This window comes from Acinonyx jubatus, chromosome E1, assembly GCF_027475565.1.
Source record: "Acinonyx jubatus isolate Ajub_Pintada_27869175 chromosome E1, VMU_Ajub_asm_v1.0, whole genome shotgun sequence".
Classification (NCBI taxonomy): domain Eukaryota; kingdom Metazoa; phylum Chordata; class Mammalia; order Carnivora; family Felidae; genus Acinonyx; species Acinonyx jubatus.
Genome location: NC_069397.1, coordinates 12,815,108 through 12,833,836, shown reverse-complemented (window position 1 = coordinate 12,833,836; position 18,729 = coordinate 12,815,108). Strand labels below are relative to the sequence as shown.

The 18,729-nt window shown below is 53.2% G+C and overlaps 1 protein-coding gene across 5 annotated transcripts in view; it reads right to left on the bottom strand.

The window, feature by feature from the left end:
- The window catches only part of ATP2A3 (ATPase sarcoplasmic/endoplasmic reticulum Ca2+ transporting 3), a 33,918-nt gene that overhangs the window by 2,448 nt on the left and 12,741 nt on the right, over window positions 1–18,729 (bottom strand). For 3 of the 5 annotated variants that reach the window (XM_027034736.2, XM_027034737.2, XM_053211888.1), the window contains exons 6-20: window positions 18,575–18,655; window positions 18,398–18,483; window positions 16,350–16,814; window positions 14,710–14,798; window positions 14,432–14,534; window positions 13,036–13,167; window positions 12,518–12,643; window positions 11,108–11,326; window positions 10,657–10,992; window positions 8,659–8,879; window positions 7,537–7,739; window positions 6,876–6,961; window positions 2,851–2,984; window positions 2,313–2,430; window positions 1,690–1,807 (exon numbers count right to left, since the gene is read on the bottom strand). In XM_027034736.2, the coding sequence (XP_026890537.1) occupies window positions 1,690–1,807; window positions 2,313–2,430; window positions 2,851–2,984; window positions 6,876–6,961; window positions 7,537–7,739; window positions 8,659–8,879; window positions 10,657–10,992; window positions 11,108–11,326; window positions 12,518–12,643; window positions 13,036–13,167; window positions 14,432–14,534; window positions 14,710–14,798; window positions 16,350–16,814; window positions 18,398–18,483; window positions 18,575–18,655 (2,517 nt within the window). Of the gene's footprint in view, window positions 1–1,177; window positions 1,339–1,689; window positions 1,808–2,312; window positions 2,431–2,850; window positions 2,985–6,875; window positions 6,962–7,536; window positions 7,740–8,658; window positions 8,880–10,656; window positions 10,993–11,107; window positions 11,327–12,517; window positions 12,644–13,035; window positions 13,168–14,431; window positions 14,535–14,709; window positions 14,799–16,349; window positions 16,815–18,397; window positions 18,484–18,574; window positions 18,656–18,729 lie in introns of those variants that run through there. The other 2 variants (XM_027034742.2, XR_008294074.1) reach the window with 2 other exon arrangements.

Genomic DNA, 18,729 nt, shown 5'->3' with positions numbered 1-18,729 from the left:
CCCCAAGTTCCATCCTCCCCGTTTGAACCTCTGCTTAGATCTTGTCTCTTCTGGAAACCACCTGCAACCCTTAGCCAGCAGGGATTGCTTCTTGCCTAGCCCTTCCAACCTGCCCTGTCCTGTTAGGTGCCTTCCCTCCTCTCAGGCCAGGAAGCTTCTACCATGTGCCAGCCAGTGCCGAACATAGGCTTTTCCCCATTGGCTGAGAAATTTTCTCACTTCTAAGTTTTCTCAAGAAAATGTGCTGAACTCCTTAGCAGATATGGCTGCTAGGGAAGGCTCTCATGGAAGACAGAGAAACTGCCCGAGCTGCCAATGAGGCCTGACTTCCCAAGTGAGTTAGTGTGATCAAGGCCGGCCAGCAGAATTCCTGGTAGGTCACCTCTGTGCTTCAGCCAGAAATGGAGAAGCCCTGGGCCCCCAAGGGTGGAGTTTTAGGTGACAGTCCTATTTCTCCTTCTTCAGCTCCCTAGGAGTGTCCATGGTGGGTGGGTCAGAAAGAACCGTACTGGGGGCAAAATGCCTTGTCTGGCTCCCGCTACCTCACCCGTGGGTCCCAACAAGGCCTTGCTTTGGCTGAGCACCTACTTCCACCTCTAAATGGTCTGGTCACACTATGGACAGACCTATGGTGGGCCAGCTTCTCCAGAGAAAGAAGGCCAACTTGTTTTAGCCTCTTTAATAAGATAAAATGTTTACAGCGTCTAGGAGGGTTGGCCAGTGTGAGACAGAAGCCGATTGATCGCCTTGGCCCCTATGGAATGACAAGCACGTGATCTATTTATAGCCCTCCCCCCAACTCCAGGCTCCCTCCCCTGGGGCCGTGACACATTCCTGCCTGAGATGACCCTCAAGGACCCAGCTGCTCCAGTGCAGGCCTTGGGCTATGGCTGGGACTAATCCAGACCCTCCCTAGCAATCTGGCCACGGGGCTACTGCCTTGGCTCAAACTCCCAGGAACAGGGAGTTTCTCATCCCTGCCTTCTTCCATTTCTAGGCAGCTCTGGAGTGAGAAGATGGTGCCTCCCTTGTCCTTGGGAGGTTAGAATCACCTACTCTCTCAGGCTCCTCCACCAGCAGAAGCTGGCAGATGGATGCCATGCCCCAGCCCCCTCCTCTAAACACTGCCTCCAATGCTGACCCTGCCATTCTTCCTCTATTACTGGATCAAGGCAGACCCAGAGCAGTGAGCTTAGAAACAGAGAACGTCCTCTTCCACCCTCCTACAAGGTAACACCAAAGAGGCCAATCCAGTGTGGTCTGGGATCCTGGAGATGGTCAGTGGCTGCTCACTCCATGCCTGGGAGACTGCCCTGAGAATATCTGCATTAAGACAGGCTGGGTTCAGAGAAGTCAGAGGCCAAGGCCCAGAGAAGGGCACACTGGGCCTGGCCATGCAGGGTGGATGGCAAGTGAGGAGAGGGAGGCAGCATGGCCCTGAGTAGTGATCCTGCTGGCTGTGCCCTTGTAGCACAAGACCCTGCAGGTATGATGAGTCATAGCCACCAGAGCAGAGCCCCTTCTTGTCCTCTACTTGGTGATCCAAGAATACTTCTTTCTCTGTATAGACAGGGAGGCTGAAGCTGGCACCAGCCCATTGCCGCCTGGGAGCAGAGGCAGGCAGGGAAGTGGGCAGGGAAACAGGCTAGAGGCAAGCAGGGTGGGGAGGGTCTGGGGCTTCCTACTCACCATCCACGTGGTTCCGGGACAGGTACTTGAGGGCCTCATCAAGCAGGATGACAGGCAGAGATATCTGGAGCACCACTACCCACTGGTGCCCACTCAGTGGGGTCACCTGGAAAATAAGCTGGGGAGTGGGGAGGTTTGGTTAAGGGAAGGACTTCTCATGTCCCCGCGATCCACCTGCTTCATACACCTGGGCTGCAATGGACCCGACATGAGCAACTCCAAGATGCTCCTTGAGGTCCCACCTCCAGATCTTTGTCCACTCTGTTTGCCCTGCCAGAAGTGCCCTCCCCTGCCCTTAGCCAAGGACCAAATCCTGTTGGTCCTGTTGAGAAGTGGGAGGCATTCTGTACTGGGGAAGAGCATAGTGTTTCCTCCTGCCCTAGCCTTGGGAAATTCCCCAGAACAAGAAGTCTGGTCTCCACCTCTTCTGTTCCCCAAGTCTGAGGGCTCCTGAAGCACAGGCTGTGTGCACCAAGTACCTTCAGATCTCCCCACTCCCAGTCCTCCAGGCTTTCCATAGCAAAAGGGTCCACAGAGGCCCAGTGACCAACCCAGGGCCAGAAATGGTAAAGGAAGGTTTGGACCCTGTTGCAGAAGGGGTTTGGAGTCGGGCAGAAACTCACGGGCAGGGGTGGCACCAGCAGGATGAGGAAGTGCAGGGCCATGGACATGGCCACAGCTGCCAGCAGCCAAGGGTTCAGCCAGGGTGGCATCCGCAGCAGCGACTGGTTCTCCGAGACGCTGCCAATGGTACAGGATACTCATCTTGGGCCAGGATGGGAGCAGGCCCTGCGGTGGGCACCCATCCACCCACGTGGAGGTGCAGGGAGTGGCCTGAGCCTCAGAATTTCCCTAATTGGGCCTGTAGGCTGGAGTGCTTCTGGGAGGCCAGTGCAGCTGGGAGGGATGTGTCACAGTTGTCTGCTCAGCCCCCCAGCAGCCTGTCCTTAGAGCTTGAACCTCCTTTCTCTGTCCCTCAGACCCAATCCTGGCCCCTCCGTTTCTTTAGACCCCAATCTTGGCCCTCATTGTTCCCTAGATCTCAATTCTGGCCCCACTCATCCTCAAAACCCTCTTCTGGACCCCTCTGATCCTCAGCCCCCACACTTAGGCCTCACCCCCCATCCCTCAACCCACTCCGGGCCCCTCAGCCCAGCCCACCTGTTGAGGGCATTGCACATTTCAATGGTCACCAGCACAGACAAGGCCATGGTTGTGGGGAAGCGTGACTCGAAGACCTCGCAGTCAATGTCAGCAAAGAGTGGGTTGTCCTCGGAGCACTTCAGGAAGTTCCTCTGAGGGCACCAAGGTGGGGTTGGGTGGGGTTGGGGAGAACAGTGGTCAGGGAGGGGCCAGTGTGGGGGAAGAGGGAAGCCTCACTCCGTCCTCAGCCTATATCTGAGGATATAATACAACCAGTGGGCAGGGTGCTGCCATGGGTGGGCCCAAGGAGGGGTGCCTACCCAGGATGGGGTCAGAGGGACTACACTGTTCCAGAGAAAGGAGAAGCTAGCATTAGGATGGGGAGGACAGCAGAGGGCCGTGGGATCAGAAGGAGGATGCAGGCATTTACCCTGAAGGTGCTTGGGGGAGCCCTGAATACTGGGGATGCAGGACTGAGGGTAGTGATTACCTGAGACCACAGAATAAATAAATGCATATGAAAACCAATCAGCCAAATTGTTTGAATAGAATTCACCTTTGGTGGGTAGACAAAGGCTGCATGTACTCCCAATCACCATTAAATAAGATTCCACTCATACTTCCCTCCAATTCTGCCACTGAAATTGAGCTCTACCACACTTGCCTTTTGCTTACAACACGGATTAATGAATTGCTAGGTGCAGGCTCACTACACAGCTTCTTCATAATTAAGAAGAAGCTCTCGGGGCTTGATAAGGGAAGTGGCTCTTGCCCTTGCAGTCCCCGGGGGAGAGTTTTCTTCCTGTTCATAAACTTTGCTCACAGATTCTTCTGTGATAAGATGCTGAGCTGAGGCCATGTATGAGAACTTCTGGCTTGTTCTCTTTTGCATTACTGAGATGAGTGTGAATGTTCATAACTGTTAAACAGCTCTGTTCTCTAGTAATATAAATTTGTTCTCTGGACTCTCCTCTGAACACAGAGATCTTTTAAGCTAAAGGTTTAGAAACTGGAATCACATGCTGTAAAAATAACCCTCAAAGAGAAGCCTGTAAAATGACCGGCTGTCTGAGCTCCTGTCCAGTAAATACATCCCTGTTTTCCCACACTGCATAAATATGGGTAAGGTGACTTTCAGCCAGAAGGGGCCACTAGCACTTTCCTTTTCTCCCTCACGCAGGATAAAAAATTACAAAAGACTAAGGCTTGGTCAGATTTCTTATTTTAACAAAGAGATGGAGGTTCTTATCTCATTTAAGTCAGTAGTGGGATTTTCTCCCCAAATCGAGCTCCAGTATTTGGGACAAATGCATGTTTTTATTTGGCACTGATCATAGAACAAGAAGACCAAATGCCCCTGCCTGCTGTGCCACTGTGGTCAGCACCCCCCCACCCCCCCGCCTTTCCAGATCTCAATGGCCTGTGTACACATGTACATACAAATGCCGTATACACACCTCCCACTCAGGCACGTGCACGCCTAGATCCTTATGCATGTGCAGAGGGAAAAAGTACAAAAAGGATCACACTAAGAGGTTTCAATAGATAAATACACTGTCCAGTTTAAACCTTCTGGGTTTTACCTGTGTGCCTCTGCCACATGTGTACATTATGCCCCAGGTCATGGGTCATAGAGTGGCCTCCTGAATTGATTAGAAGGTACATCGGGCTGAAACTTCAGTCTCCTAGTTTCTTCATGAGCCTTGTGGTGGTGGGGGCCTGTTTCTTTGGGTGAAGCCACTGTTCTGCCTATTCCTTCCCTTTGCCTCTCTGGCTATTTCCTATTTACCTTATGCTGCAAGGCTTCCTCTGTGTTTCATTAACTTAATTCATCTGTACGTAGCTCTTACTATGTGCCAGATGTTGGTCTGAGCACTTTACAAGCATTGACTCAGTTAATCCTCCTGATAGCCTTATGAGGCTGAGGCAGTTCTATTATTATCCATTTTGTAGATAAGGAAACTAATACAGAGAGGTTAAGTAGCCTGTCCAGAGTTACACAGCTGGTGTGTGGTGGCACTAGGGTTTGAACCCCGGGCAGCCTGGATCCAGGCTCCATACTCTGTGCTCTTAGTCACCGCTGCGTTTTTGACAGCTTTCTTCAGGAACCAAGCAGGTGGGGGAGGGGGAGAGGGCTGAAATTCTGCTGAATTTCCAGCTGTTCTGCTGAAATTCCAGCATCTGAAGCTGAAAGTTCTACCTTAGGTCTAACCTTTGACCACGTCCAAGTCTCAGAGACACCTGCATTCTCTGCTGCAGCACTTCTCACCTTAAAATGTGAACGCCCACTGCCATGCTCTTCCCAGCTCTTTCCAGAGACTTTGCCTGCTTGGTCACTACTAATTTGTGCCTGGCATACAGTTGGTGCTTAATAGCCATTTCTTAACCAGATGGATAAATGAGAAATGGAATGACCTGAGGACAGTTGGGAAGTTGGCACCAAGGGGACTGGTGACTAATTCGTAGTGGGCGTGGTGTATGTGTCTACCACGACCCCCAGCTGTCTGGCTGGCATGGGTGACCAGGGAGGCAGTAGACCTGAGATGGGGATGAAGGAAAGGGACTATCTGGGGAAAGGTGATAGATATGATCTTGGACTTAGTGAATACAATGGGCCTGTGGGACATCCCAGGGGAGGTATCCAGCTGGAATTTTGGGACTGGGCTCAGAAGAAACATTGAGACAGCTCAGTGGCGGGGGAGAGGGGGATCCTGGGAGATTTGAGATCTATAGATAAAGGAGGTTAATTGAGACAATGCTGGAAGAAGGCAGCAGCGGGATGGTGAGCACGCCCTTGCTCTGCATCTTGCTGCTCCCACAGGAGCTAAATGAGCAGAGGTGCCTGAGGCTGGCCCGAGCCTTCTGCCAAGGGCTCGGGGGCACGAGCCTTTGGGATGAGGGCATGGGCCTATGCTCTGCACTGCTGCAAGAAAGGAGAGCCCATGAGCTTCAGGGCTGGTGGGTACAAGAAAAGCATCCCTGAGCTGACTGTACCTAGATACGAACACTGCGAGAATGCCTGAAATCATCACAGAGCCTCCCCAGGCAGGATGGGGCAATGAGTCAGGTCCCTCTTTTGAGCTCTTCTATCTACAAGAAGGTAATGAAGACAGACACTCTCAGAGGAAAAAGATCCCAAATCCCTGCAGCTCTCAGCTTTACATGAGAATTCCAAAACTGACATTACCAGATTCACTGCAAAGGTTCTTTCAAGCAAAGGAGATGCCCAGACAGAGGGTCAGATTGACAGACAGAGCTGAGGGGTCTCCTTGCTTGCTCAGTTCAGAGCTGTGCTGAGCTAAGCCAGCCCTGTGGTGGGCATGTACCAGCTAGGTGACTTCGAGAGGTCAGTGAATCCCTTTCTTGAGAAGCATGTTGTTATAGGGGTGGGGTGGGGAGGGAGAGCCTGGCAGATTCTTCCCTCCATTCTTAATCTCCTTATTTAAAAAAAATTTAATGTATATTTATTTCTGAAGAGAGAGAGAGAGAGAGAGAGAGAGAGCATGTGAGTGGGGGAGGGGCAGTGAAGGGGGAGACATAGAATCCAAAGCAGGCTCCAATCTCTGAGCTGTTAGCACAGAGCCCAACGCAGGGCCTGAACTCACGAACCGTGAGATCATGACCTGAGCCAAAGTCGGACACTTAACCAACTGAGCCACCCAGGTGCCCCTCTTAATCTCCTTATTGACCCTCCACCTGAAGTTCTACATATCTCTGAACCCTCAATGTTTTGGGGGTTCCCTGATAAAGGCAAGATACTTCTGGGCATTTATGCCCCTTGGCAGCCCCCTAACCAAATGACTGGGAGAAGCAGTAACCACTTCTCTGGCTCTGGGGCTGGGCTGCTATCTCTAGGTTTCCAGTGGCTTCTGAGCTTGGCTCCTTAGATGGTGGATGTCTATGTAAGTGTATGGGGGTAGGGAGGGACAGCCATTGGCCAACCGTGGAGTTCCAGATCCCTTTCCCCTGGAGCTCCAACAACTTGGGCAGTGAGTTCTACCTCAGAAATAACCCCAACAGAGTCCCTGGCCATCCTTGCTTACCAGCTGGTAGAAGGTGACGTGAGGTCCCTCGGCATCATATAGGAACCACCAGGTGGCGGCAGCCACCGTGGCCAGGCCTACGTACACTGCAAGGAGGGCAGGAGGAAGCTGGCTATAGTGGATAGCTGTGGTTTTCTGGCATCCATTTCCCCTTCCTAAAAATGCCCTGAGTTTCTGTCAGGGAACCGCCCTCTCCCTCTCTGAGCCATGTGGTTTATAGCACCTACCCTTAGTGACAGTGGTGGGCCCTGATTGGCAATCAACATCTGCCACATCCCTGGCCACGGTGACTGGCTAGGAGATAAGCAGGTGGCCCAATGTGGGCCAAGAACAGGCCTGAGACTTTGATCATATTACTAACGGACACTCTCTCTTCTGAGAGAGTAAACATGAGGGCTACAGCTGCAGCAGCCATCTTTCCATCTCAAGGAGCACCTGTCCGAGAATGGAGCTGAGGCAGAGCCAAAATAGGCCAGTGATACTGAGGCCTGGATCCAGCCATGCCTGAGGAATGCTCCAGTATTTTCCATTAGATGAGCCCACACAGCTTCCTTTGGCCTATGCCAGGCTGAGTCATACTGTCTGCAGTTTGCAAGGATCCCTGATAGAAGCTCTCAGGAAGCACTCCTGAAACCCCACTGAGGGCTGGGGCCCCACTCACCTCCAATAGCCAGATATCGAAAAAAGAGCCAGCCACTGATGAGGGCCTCACGAGGGTTCCGGGGCAGCTTCTCCATGATGTCCAGGTCTGGTGGGTTGAAACCCAGGGCTGTGGCAGGTAAGCCATCCGTCACCAGGTTCACCCAGAGCAGCTGCACAGGGATCAGGGCTTCCGGCAGGCCCAGAATTGCCGTGAGGAAGATGCTGGAACCAGGGTCAGAGGCTCTAGGGCCCAGCAACTGGAGAGCCCAGCTCCTCCTCACACTCTAGACTGGGAAGCTCACCTACTGTCTTCACAGGAGCCCCACCTCACTTTTCTAGTTCTTATGTGTGTGCACAAGTGAGACTTGCATATACATGGCTCTGCTTCACACTGGACCACTCGTGCCTCCTAATCTCAGCTCTGGAGGCTGGATGATTCTGCTCTTTAGGCCTCCCCTGTTTAGGCCAGAACTCCTCTCTAGGGCATGTACACATGTGGACAATGCATGCCTGAGCACATACAATTTGTTCACAGACAGAAGTAAAAACAGCACAGGCCATACAATCGCACAAACACAAGCAAACACCTACATGCTTGCCTGGACAAGCAGAGGTGACAGAAGTCACATGTGTCCAAGCAAACATGTGCTCACCATCCCCCACAGGCATCTCTCACACGTGAATCTAAATGGGTACAAATTAGATGCTGGCACAAATCCTCCGTGCTTCTGCTTCTGCCTCAAGATGCACAAGAGCACACATGCACATGGCTACCCACACCTTTCATTTGGGTACACACGCCATGTTTGCACACACCTGTGTGCACACACTCACACACACACGTGAACACGTTACTGCCCCAGAGCAGTGCTAGTTCTCCCATCTTGGCAACTGTGAATGTGGAGATTATGGCTAGAGGGATGACAGGGACTTTTTAGGTATCTCCTTGGGGGCTGGGATGCACCAAGGCCTCTGGAAGAATGACAAGGCCCTGCCCTCCTTGAGATGAGGTCCTAGAACGCCGCCTCCAGGGCAGGGCATGTGTTCCTCTATCCCTACAGCCCCATCCGAGAAACAGGCATTCTCCTTAGTGACCTAGAGCTGGTCCAGAGGGCTGGGAACAGGAAATGCAGGGCCTTACCAGACAACCTCGCCGACATTGGAGGAGATGAGGTAGCGGATGAATTGCTTCATGTTGTTGTAGATGGCCCGGCCCTCCTCCACTGCAGCCACAATTGAGGCAAAGTTGTCATCTGACAGCACCATCTCAGCTGCCGACTTGGCCACAGCTGTGCCGGAGCCCATGGCAATGCCAATCTCTGCTTTCTTCAGAGCCGGGGCATCATTCACCCCGTCTCCAGTCTAGGGGCCAAGGTAGGTAGGACCATGCCTGAGAAACTTCTCTTCCACCTCCTTGACTCCTCTCAACTAAGCCTATCCCTAAGCTCAGGGGATGTCCCCAAGGAAGCAGACAGCTGAACAAAACAAATGGTGAGGTTGAGAATGAGCTCAGAGATTGGGCTGGGGTATGAGGCTGAGGGGGAAGCCAAGCATTGCAGACAAGGACAAATTTGAAGAGAAGGTCAATTCTAAGGTCAGAGAAGATGGTGAGGGTGGAGTTGGGGATGACAGTGGGTCACTGATGAGGATAGAGATGAAATTCAGGTTGGATGTGGTATAAAATACAAAGCTGAGGTTAAGGGCAAAGTTAAGGTTAAGTCAGGGATGAGGTCAAGGTTGTGGCCCAGGCAAAGGATCAGGTGGGTGTTATAGTTAAGGTAAAGGCTGGAGCCAAGGTGAAGGTCAGGGTCAACACTGGACTCAGACTCAAAATTAAAAACTAGACTAAGGCAAAGGTCAAGTCAAAGGCAAAGGTCAAATCAAGGTTATGGCCCACATCAGGAGTGATGTCACAGACAAGGTTGGAATTGCAGTCAAGGTGAAGATTAGAGGCCACATAAAGTTGAGGTCTACAAAAAGTATTGGGTTGGAGGTCAAGGTCAATGTCAAGGATCAGGTGAGGGTGCAGGTCAAGACTGCAGCCCATTTAGGGCTGACCCAAAGTAAAAATCAGATTAAGATGGTCAAGTTCAAGGTCAGGGACCAAGTCAATATGAAGGTCAAAATAAAGTCAAGAACCAGATTATAATTATGGTCAAGATTGGTGCCCAGCTCAGTATCAAGGTCAAGACTGGATCACAGGTCAGCATTAAAGTAAAGAACTGGGGGCTGGAGGTCAACAGAGGCCAGGTCAGGGGTGAGACTGGGTTCAAGAGTCAGCTGAGTGTTGATGAATAGGTTAGTAATCAAGAATGAGACAAAACAAAAACTGGGCCCAAACAAAATGTCCATTGAAAGGTGAATAGATAAGTAAACTGACTCACAGTGGAACGCTACTCAATGCTTAAAAAAAAAAAAAAAAAAAAGCAATCATCTACTGATACCCAAAGCCACGTGGATAAATTTCAAAACAAAGAAGCCACACACAAGAATACATACTATATGATTCCATTCATGTGAAAATCTAGGACAGACAATCTATGGTGGAAAAATGGCCTGTCGTGGGAGAGGGTCCTGATGGGGAAGGTGCATGAGGGAACTTCATGTCTCCATGATAATACTCCTTATCTTGATAAGAGTTTGGATGACACCCAAAGGTGTGTCTGCATTTATCAAAACATGTCAAGTGAATGCTATGCTTAAGACTTGTGCATTTCATTGCATGTTAGTTTTACCTCAAAAAGGAAAAAAAAATAGAACCACAAAGAAATGCTGCTCTCTAGATAGAGTATGCATTCTAAATTATGTGAGGGTGAAGTGTACTGATGCCTGCAATTTACTTTGAAATTTACTTAAGAAAAGCTGGATTGAGGATGGATAGATGGATAGGTATGTGCAAAGTAAATATCACAGAACGTTACTTGTAGAATGTAGATCGTGGATATTATAGATGTTTACTGAAAAACTATTTTAATTTCTTTTTGTGCTTGAGACTTTTTGTAATAAAATGCCGAAAAAATAAGAATGAAGCAGGGGCAGATGTTGGACGGGTTGCTCTTTCCAAGCTCTACGGTCAGTGACCCTCCTCCCCCTCCCAACTCCTCACCACCTCCACTAGGCTCCCATCTTGTGGCCTCACCATGGCGGTGATCTCATTGAAGGACTGTAGGTTCTCTACAATCCGGGACTTGTGTGCAGGTTCCACACGGGCGAAGCAGCACGCTGTGCGGCAGGCCTGGCGTTGCTGCTCAGGGCTGAGGTCATCGAATTCGCGACCCGTGTAGGCCTTGCCCACCACATCCTCTGTGTCCTTGAAGATGCCAAGCCGGCGGCAGATGGCCACGGCTGTGCCTTTGTTGTCCCCTGTGATCATGACCACACGGATGCCGGCCTGGTGGCAGCGTGCGATGCAAGCAGCCACCTCGGGCCTTGGAGGGTCCAGCATGCCCACGCAGCCCACAAAAGTCAGGTCCATCTGTAGGGAGGGCGCAGATGCAAGGGGGGCCTGGGCCCACGCTCAAGCTGCTACCTGCCCGGCCCTGGCAGGGAGACATGTGGCTCCCAACCCTGGGCCCTGCCCTGGCACGCACCTCGTACTGCGCAAATTTGCCGCAGTCATCCAGCTGCATGTCCTCCTTCCTTGGGGGTGCATCCCGAGTGGCCAGTGCCAGGCAACGCAGTGTGTCTGAGCCAGACCCCCAATCCCGGATCTTGGCGAGGATCTGCTCCCTGGAGGTGGCGTTCAGGGGTACTGTGCGGCTTCCCACTCGGACTGAGCTGCAGCGCTCGATCACACTCTCAGGAGCCCCCTGCGTCACGGGGGAGGGGAGAGGTAACTCTGTCAGTTAGGACCCCTCCTTTCCCTCTTGCCCAACAGAGGAAGTTGAGGCCCAGAAATGGGAAAAGGGCATCCAAGGGGACACACAGCAAGGCATGGACCAGAATCCATTCTCTGGAAGCTCAGAGTGGAAACCAAAGGGGCCCCACTGGGAAAAACCCAAAAGGAATGGGGGGTAGTGGCTGCCCGTGGGGAGGCCCCCTCCCCCCACCAATCCAGAGCTGAGAAGGTCTGCTACAGCATCTGGGGCAGGGGGTGGGAATAGGATTGGCAGTCCTCCTACATGCCCTGTTTCCCTGCCAACCTGGCGCTACCAGGATCCCAATTCTGTAGTGGGGTTCAGCAACGAGAAGCAGACTGAGCCCTGCCTGGGGACCAGAGACACAGCCATGCTGAGGGGTGGTGGGTGTGGCCCTGGGAAAATGTGACGGAGTGACAGGCTCCTCAGTAGCCTTGGGGTCTCACCTTGGGTCTCACCCCGGGCCTGGGAATAGCTTCTGAGCCCTTCGTCATGCCTTCTCCCTCTCCCCAAAAGAGAGGAGAGTTTTCAAAGTGGCTAAGTTTTCAAAGTAGCCTGAGATCCCAATACAGAAGCCTTTTCATTTCAAAAGAAGTTAAAACTTCCACTTCAGCATGAAGTTAGGGCTGTGATTCCTACTTCAGGTTGAAAAGCAGTGACAGTAACAGTGCTATGGGCAGAAGTCTGGATGGGAGACTTCCCTCTCTAGGACTCAGTTGCCAAAACATGAAGCACCAAAGATGGGCACCAACTACCTCAATGCCCCTCATCAGAGGTGAAAGGCTTCCGAGACCTTCCAGCTTGATCCTGCCATTTGGATGGGGAGACTGAGGCCCATGGAAGAGCAAAGGTGACCCCAAGGTCATGTGGTGAGGCAGCGCCTCTCAGCCCAGGGCTGGGACCATGGTGAGGGGCAGGCCTTGGTGCCTAGCCCCGGCTTTATCTCCACCAAGACCAGATCCTGCTCCCAGGGCCCCACGGCAGGCTGACCACCCTCGTTCTGGATCCGCTGCTTTGACCGTGGGCCTCACAGCTCCCTTGGTCTCCCACAGCTGCAGTCACTGGCTCTTTAGAACACTGGAGATCGGATCTCCCAGGGACTCCACATGGGCAGCGGCCCTAGGCCAGTTAGGCAGGCCCCACCTTCACAAACATCTTGCTGCCCTGGGCTGCCAGGCCAGGGCGAGTGGGCGTGCAGTACACTGACATGGACTTCCGGTCCCGGGAGAACTCCAAAGTAAACTCCTTCCGCATCAGCTGCTTGATGACCTACGGGGCCCAGGAGGGTCAGGATTTGAGAGGCAGAGCCAGCAAGTCTCACTGCTCTGTTTCCAGCTGCCCGATCCTACGAAGAGCCTCCTGCTCCCTGTGGGATGGTGCCTATCCTCCTCTGAGCCTGGCATTGGAAGCCCCCGTCTCCCTCTCCAGCCTGAGAAATGCCAAAAGGTTGCCACTTCCTGACCATGCTGTGTACTTCCCAACTCTGAATCCTCGCCCACACTCAGTCTTTTCCTGTCTTTTCTTCTAGCCAAGTCTTACTAGCGTCTGACGTCCCTCCTCCTCCCAGAAGCCTCCCAAGATTTCGCCTTCCTCTCTCCCTTCTCTAGATGCCCAGAAGCCCCCGCTATGAGGCCTGTGGCCAGAGCTCTCACTCTACTCACCGCATTGCAGGCACTGGCTCGTTCCACTCGGGACAGGGCCTGGAGGTTGGTGTCAAACACGTTCATTTTCTCCACCAGGCAAGTCAGGGCTGTCTCCGTGGCCTCTCCCACCTTCTCATATACGCCCTTAGCCTGGTGGGGCCCAGAGTACAGGGCGTGAAGAGCAGGAAAGCCTCCAGTGGACCCCCAAGCCTCACCTCCCACTCACTCCCTGACCCCTAGAGCTCCCTTGGCCAGTTACCTTAAACCTCCTTTGCATCAGGCCTCTGGACCCTTCCCAGCCCAGCTGACATGAGATCTGGGTAGCATCCGACACTGATGCTTCCCTTCCCTTCTGACCCTTCCCTGACATCAGTGAACATGTGTTCTCCCGGCCGTCTACCTCATGCTCCGCATGCTCCTTCCCAGCCTCCTTCCCCAGATTCCTCTTTCTAAACCCTGCTGTCCGGTCCCTGCTTCTCCCCTCCCATCTTCTCTCCCTGAGGCCTCCTACGCTCCCTGCTCCCCCCACCTTTCATGTGCTTGACTTCCAGTGCCCAGCCTGGCAGTGACCTTTCCTCTGAACTCCAAGCTGCCTGTTGGACTTGGTTCCTTACTGACCCTCAGGCCACCTCCCCTGGCCCCTGTATTTGCCATTCCAGTGACAGTCCCAGCCCGGACACCAAACAGGAGCTATCCTCCGACTCTTTCACCTAACCAGTCACCAAGTCCCAGGAGTTTCGTTCCTAATTCTCTCTCCAACCTATGCCTTCTCCCCTTTCCCTGAAGCCCCAGCCAGCAACTCTCCAACCTGGAGGACCACACAGGACTTCCTGAATCCAGTCTTGCCCTATCTGTTCCATCCTTCACATAGAAGCCTGATCTTTCGTAAATGCAGATCTGACCATTATCACTCTCCTGCTCAAAACCCTTTGGTGGCTCACTATTGTCCTCAGCTTGTTATGGGACCTGACTTGGTGTGGTCAAGTCCTTCCCTCAGGTAGGAGTGTCTTCTTGCATGTTCCATTCTACTGCTGCAGCTGCAGTCAAGGGCATTCAGTGCCTACATCACATCAGGCTGTTATGACCTATGGGCCTTTTTCGGGCTGTGCCTTCTACTTTAAACACCCTCCCTAGCCCTGCTCCCCTTATTTCTTCCTCTAGGCACCCTGGCACTACAGTCCCTTACATTACAGTCCCCCACAGTCCAAGAGCCCTAAGGCACTTAGGGCACTGGTTCTAAAGCCAGTCTGAGGAAGGAATGGCAGTGGGGGATTGTGCAGGGGTGGCAGTGCCCCTGGGGTGTGGTACTCCAAAGGGTAAGGGACTACCAATCCTGGGAGTTCTGAGACTCAGAGAAGCGTCTGTCCTGGGCACCTGGATACTAGGGAGGTCACGAAAGGGAGCTGGGGCCCACCTCATTGTAGTCCAGCGCTGAGTCGTTGCACAGGGCACAGATTGTCGCCAGCTCCACCAGCCCATCGAACTGCCCACAGCGCACGAGCTGCTCCGCCTGCCTCCTGTGGGGCTGGGTCTCAGTACCGGGGCATTTGGCCCGGCCCCTGGGAGGCGCACAGCTTCTTGATACCGCCCCCCGGAAGCCTCGCCCACTGACGACTCTCGGAGCCGTCTGTCCGGTGTAGCCCAGCTCACCAGGAAACCACGCCCACCCGCTCTCCCTCGCCCAGCACTCACACTTCGCCCTCCGGGGCGTAAGTGGTGCCGGAGATGGTGAACTCGTGCAAACGGCAGGAGCTTGCTTCAGCTTCGGCTACGACGAACATCTGGGGAGCGAAGAAGCATGCTCAGGCAAGCCCTCACCTCTCTCCTCCTTGGGCAACCGGTCTGAATAAAGCCTGATAACAGGGTGGGGTTCTCTGGGCCCCCAGAAAAGCCACTGGCCTTCCCTCTTGCCAAGGTCTGAGAGATACAGTGTTAAGGGTAGGGTTCAGGCTGAGGCAGGGCCTCTGCTCTGGACCCCTGACGGGTTTATGGCTGGTTCTTCAATGTTCTGGAAGGAGCGGCAGAAAGCCTGGGTCCTTGCCCATTTTGTTTTGCGATTCCTGGCTGAGAACCTGAGCATTAGTTTCTCCACCGGTAACATGAGAAGAGAGTGGGGTCACACTAGAGCTGCCCCTCTCTTCCCTTTGAAAGGAGGAGTTCCTGGTCTCCAAGGGAGGAAACCCACAGCCTGCTCTGAGGCAGAGACCCTCCTGCCCAAAGGTGTTCCCAGAGAGTGTGCTCTTAGGCCTGCCGGGCCACCCAGCCCCTACCTGTGCACTTCAGGGACAGGGGGTTCACCCCTCCCAGGGCAGCCCATTTTCTTGTCTGCCAGCCAGCTCTGCCAGGGAGAGCTCTTGCTTTCTGGAAACTGCTTTGCCTTACATTCCCAAGCCAATGGCCAGCTCAGCACCCAGGAGGTGCTCACTAAATGCCCCTTCCTTTGAGCTCTCCTCCCTGCTCCTAGGGGGCAGCCCTCCAGCCAGCATAACTCTTGAGAAGTCGTTTCTCAGCCCCCTGTCCAGCATGCACGGCCTCTACAACTTCCCCATAGTGTGTTTTTCAAATCTTTATTTCAGTTAAGGAACCCTCTGTTCAAATGAAGTCCTACTAGAGATTTTAAAGGCCAGGGGCCTCAGGATATAAAGCTTGCTGGTGCCCCTTCCCCTGTGACAACCTCTGACGGGCTTCAAGTTCTCGGATACAGAGCCTGAGTTTCCCAGTGGGCAGATTATGGAGCAGACGTGAGAGAAGGGGGATGGGAGAATCTGAGAGGGGTGGGAAACCCACAACCTGCCCCATTACCCCACCCACCCCTCTGCCCCATGGGCCTGCTGGAGTCTCAGCCAGAATCCCTGGAGCATGCAGGCAGCAGGCCCAGGATCTGGGACTGAGTGCCAGGAAATGAATAATTCCTGCCCTGGCCCTTCCCAGGTCACTGGAGCTGACATATCTGGTGACAGGCGTTGACTGCAGAGTCACAGTGGAGCAGGACAGAACCTGGCTCAGATGCCAAGGCTGCACTTGACCCCCTCCTGTGTCCTTTATGGTTGTCTACCAAAGCTTGCAAACCCAAACTGCAGGTGAAGAAACTGAGCTTCATAGGCAATGACCTGCCACAGTGACATGTGGGCTCTAGTGACACGTGTCCAGCCAGACTTAGCTGCTCTGCCCCGGGAAAACCTGGATCTGCTCCCCACCATGGGGCAGCCCACAGGCTCTCTCCTCCATCCGCTGCCAAAGAGCAGTCAAGGGGCAGCCCAAAGAGGGAATTCGGCCAGCTGAACGCCACACGGCAACACCGGTGGGGCCCCAAGCTGGCCACAGCCACTCACCCGGCAGACAGACATCTGATTGGTGGTGAGTGTGCCTGTCTTGTCGGAGCAGATGACCGAGGTGCAGCCCAGCGTCTCCACAGAGGGCAGACTCCGCACAATGGCATTCTTGCGTGCCATGCGCCGTGTGCCCAGAGCCAGGCATGTAGTGATAACAGCTGGGAGGCCCTCAGGGATGGCAGCCACAGCCAGAGCCACGGCAATCTTGAAGTAGTAGACGGCACCACGAAGCCAGGAGCCACCATGGGCTGGGTCAGCGAAGTGGCTGATGTTGATGACCCACACGGCCACACAGATCACAGAGATGGCACGGGACAGCTGCCGCCCGAACTCATCCAGCTTGTGCTGCAGCGGTGTCCGCTCTGGCTCCACTGCCGCCATCTGACTCCGGATCTTACCCAGCTCTGTGTGCAGGCCTGTGGCCACTGCCACCCCCAGTGCCTTGCCCGATGCGATGTTGGTACCCTGGCCAAGGGAGAGGTGAGAAGGGCTGCTTAGCACCCTGGTTAGGGCTGAGGACCCCTGACTCCTTCAGGCTGGCGTAAGGTGCTTATCCCCCTACTAGGCTTTTTGTCTCCGTGTCACTTAGTGCTCTCAGCATTATGCAGCTATGTAGGACCAAGCTATCGCTGTCAACTTGATGACAGTGTCAGCTCTATGAAGGCAAGGGCTTGGTTCAGCACCACGTCCCCAGTGACTAGCATGGGGAAGCACCAGGCCAATATTGACAATAGGATCAACCAGCACAGCACAACACCAATCCCCCAAAATGTGATTCATAAAAAGCCAATGTGGCCATGTAGGAGTGCCAAAGCTGACTGTGATCCTAGGTAAATAATCTGTAAATATTTACTGAAGAATCCAGAAAACAAGTTTACGTCCATCCACTCCCAGGGCCCTGGTAAAATCCTTAAGTCCTGATGTAAAGGCTAGCTAGCCTTGAGCCTCTGTGTCCTCTTTGATAAAATGGTCCCACAAAGGAGCTTCTCTGAGGGGGCTAAAAACACCTTCAGACAGGTGTCCTGGGCTGAGGCTGGAGAAAAGGTAGGTGCCAGTAGCAACCTCAGTTTCTTTTCTCTTGTCCTGAGCATTGCAGCGTCTACTCTCCCATCCCCCTGCCCACACAATTTGCAGGCCCCTCAGCTAAGGAAATGACCTGCAGTTAGCCAGAGCGTGCACCTCAGAAGGCTGCTTAGTGACAGCTGCTGATGCTGGAGCATGCCTTGTAAAGTCCCTCCCCACCCCAAAGCAGCTTGTCCAAGGCTTCCATGCATCTAGGCAGGCAGTTCTTAAGAAGAACTCGGAGCAAATGTTGTGTTCTCCATTTCTGTTCACTTCTGGGGAAGTCTTCTAGCCCTATAACTTGGTGCCCTGGGACATGGCCAAATGGCCTGACCTATCGTGGCTTCTGTGTTCAGCTTCTGGCTGTTTCTGGGCGGCTTGTAACCTTTGCTGGTTAAGTACCTCTGAGGCCACAGGGCCATATCATTCCCACCATGGCTGAACCCACCACTCTCCCTGAAAAGAACCACCGGGCCCTGGCATCTTGCCTTAGGGGGTCAGTTTTCCCATCTGAGATATGAACTGTTTCTGCCATACTCCACCACTTTGGCAACCATCTTCTCTCTAGAGGCGTCTCCACTGGGAAATTATAGGCTAGCTCTGTCCCTCTATAGATTAAGGCAGGGTAAAGCCTAGCAAGTAGGAGGAAAAGCTCTGGACTCTGAGCGTCTGAGTTCACATCCCAGCTCTGCCATTCACTGGCTGTGTGACCTTGGGCAATTTACTTACCCTCTCTGTGCCTGTTTCCTTGCTGGAAAACGTGAAGAATAAGAGTACTCATTTCAAAAGCAGTGTGAGGAATAAATACACGTAAAGGGCTTAGAATAGTGCCAGGCACACAGCCTTCAGTAAACACAAGCTATCACTAATACCATAAATTTGTACATATTGTCAATAATCAGTGAAGTTCTTTTTGTAGGGCTTTAACTGATTCATCTAAATGTTACTGTTTTTATTAGCAGTGTCCAGCCATCCCAGGGACTTACAGAGAATAGCATGTTCTTCTTGTCCTGGTTCACAGCTCTGGGATCCAGGATAGCATCTGTGTGTTTGGTCACAGACACGGATTCACCTGGTTGTGGAATCAGAAATGAGAAGCCTTATGTGAAGACACCCCCACCCCCTGACCTAGCCCCTGCTCAGCCCCAGCCTCCAGGGCTCACCTGTCAGGATGGACTGGTCCACTCTCAGAGTGGTGGACTTGATCTCGAGGAGGCGGAGGTCAGCGGGCACTTTGTCTCCCACTGTGGGGAGAGAGTTGGCTGAGTGTGGCTTTAGGCACCACCCCCTAGCAAAGCCAGGAGAGCTGCCAGGAACC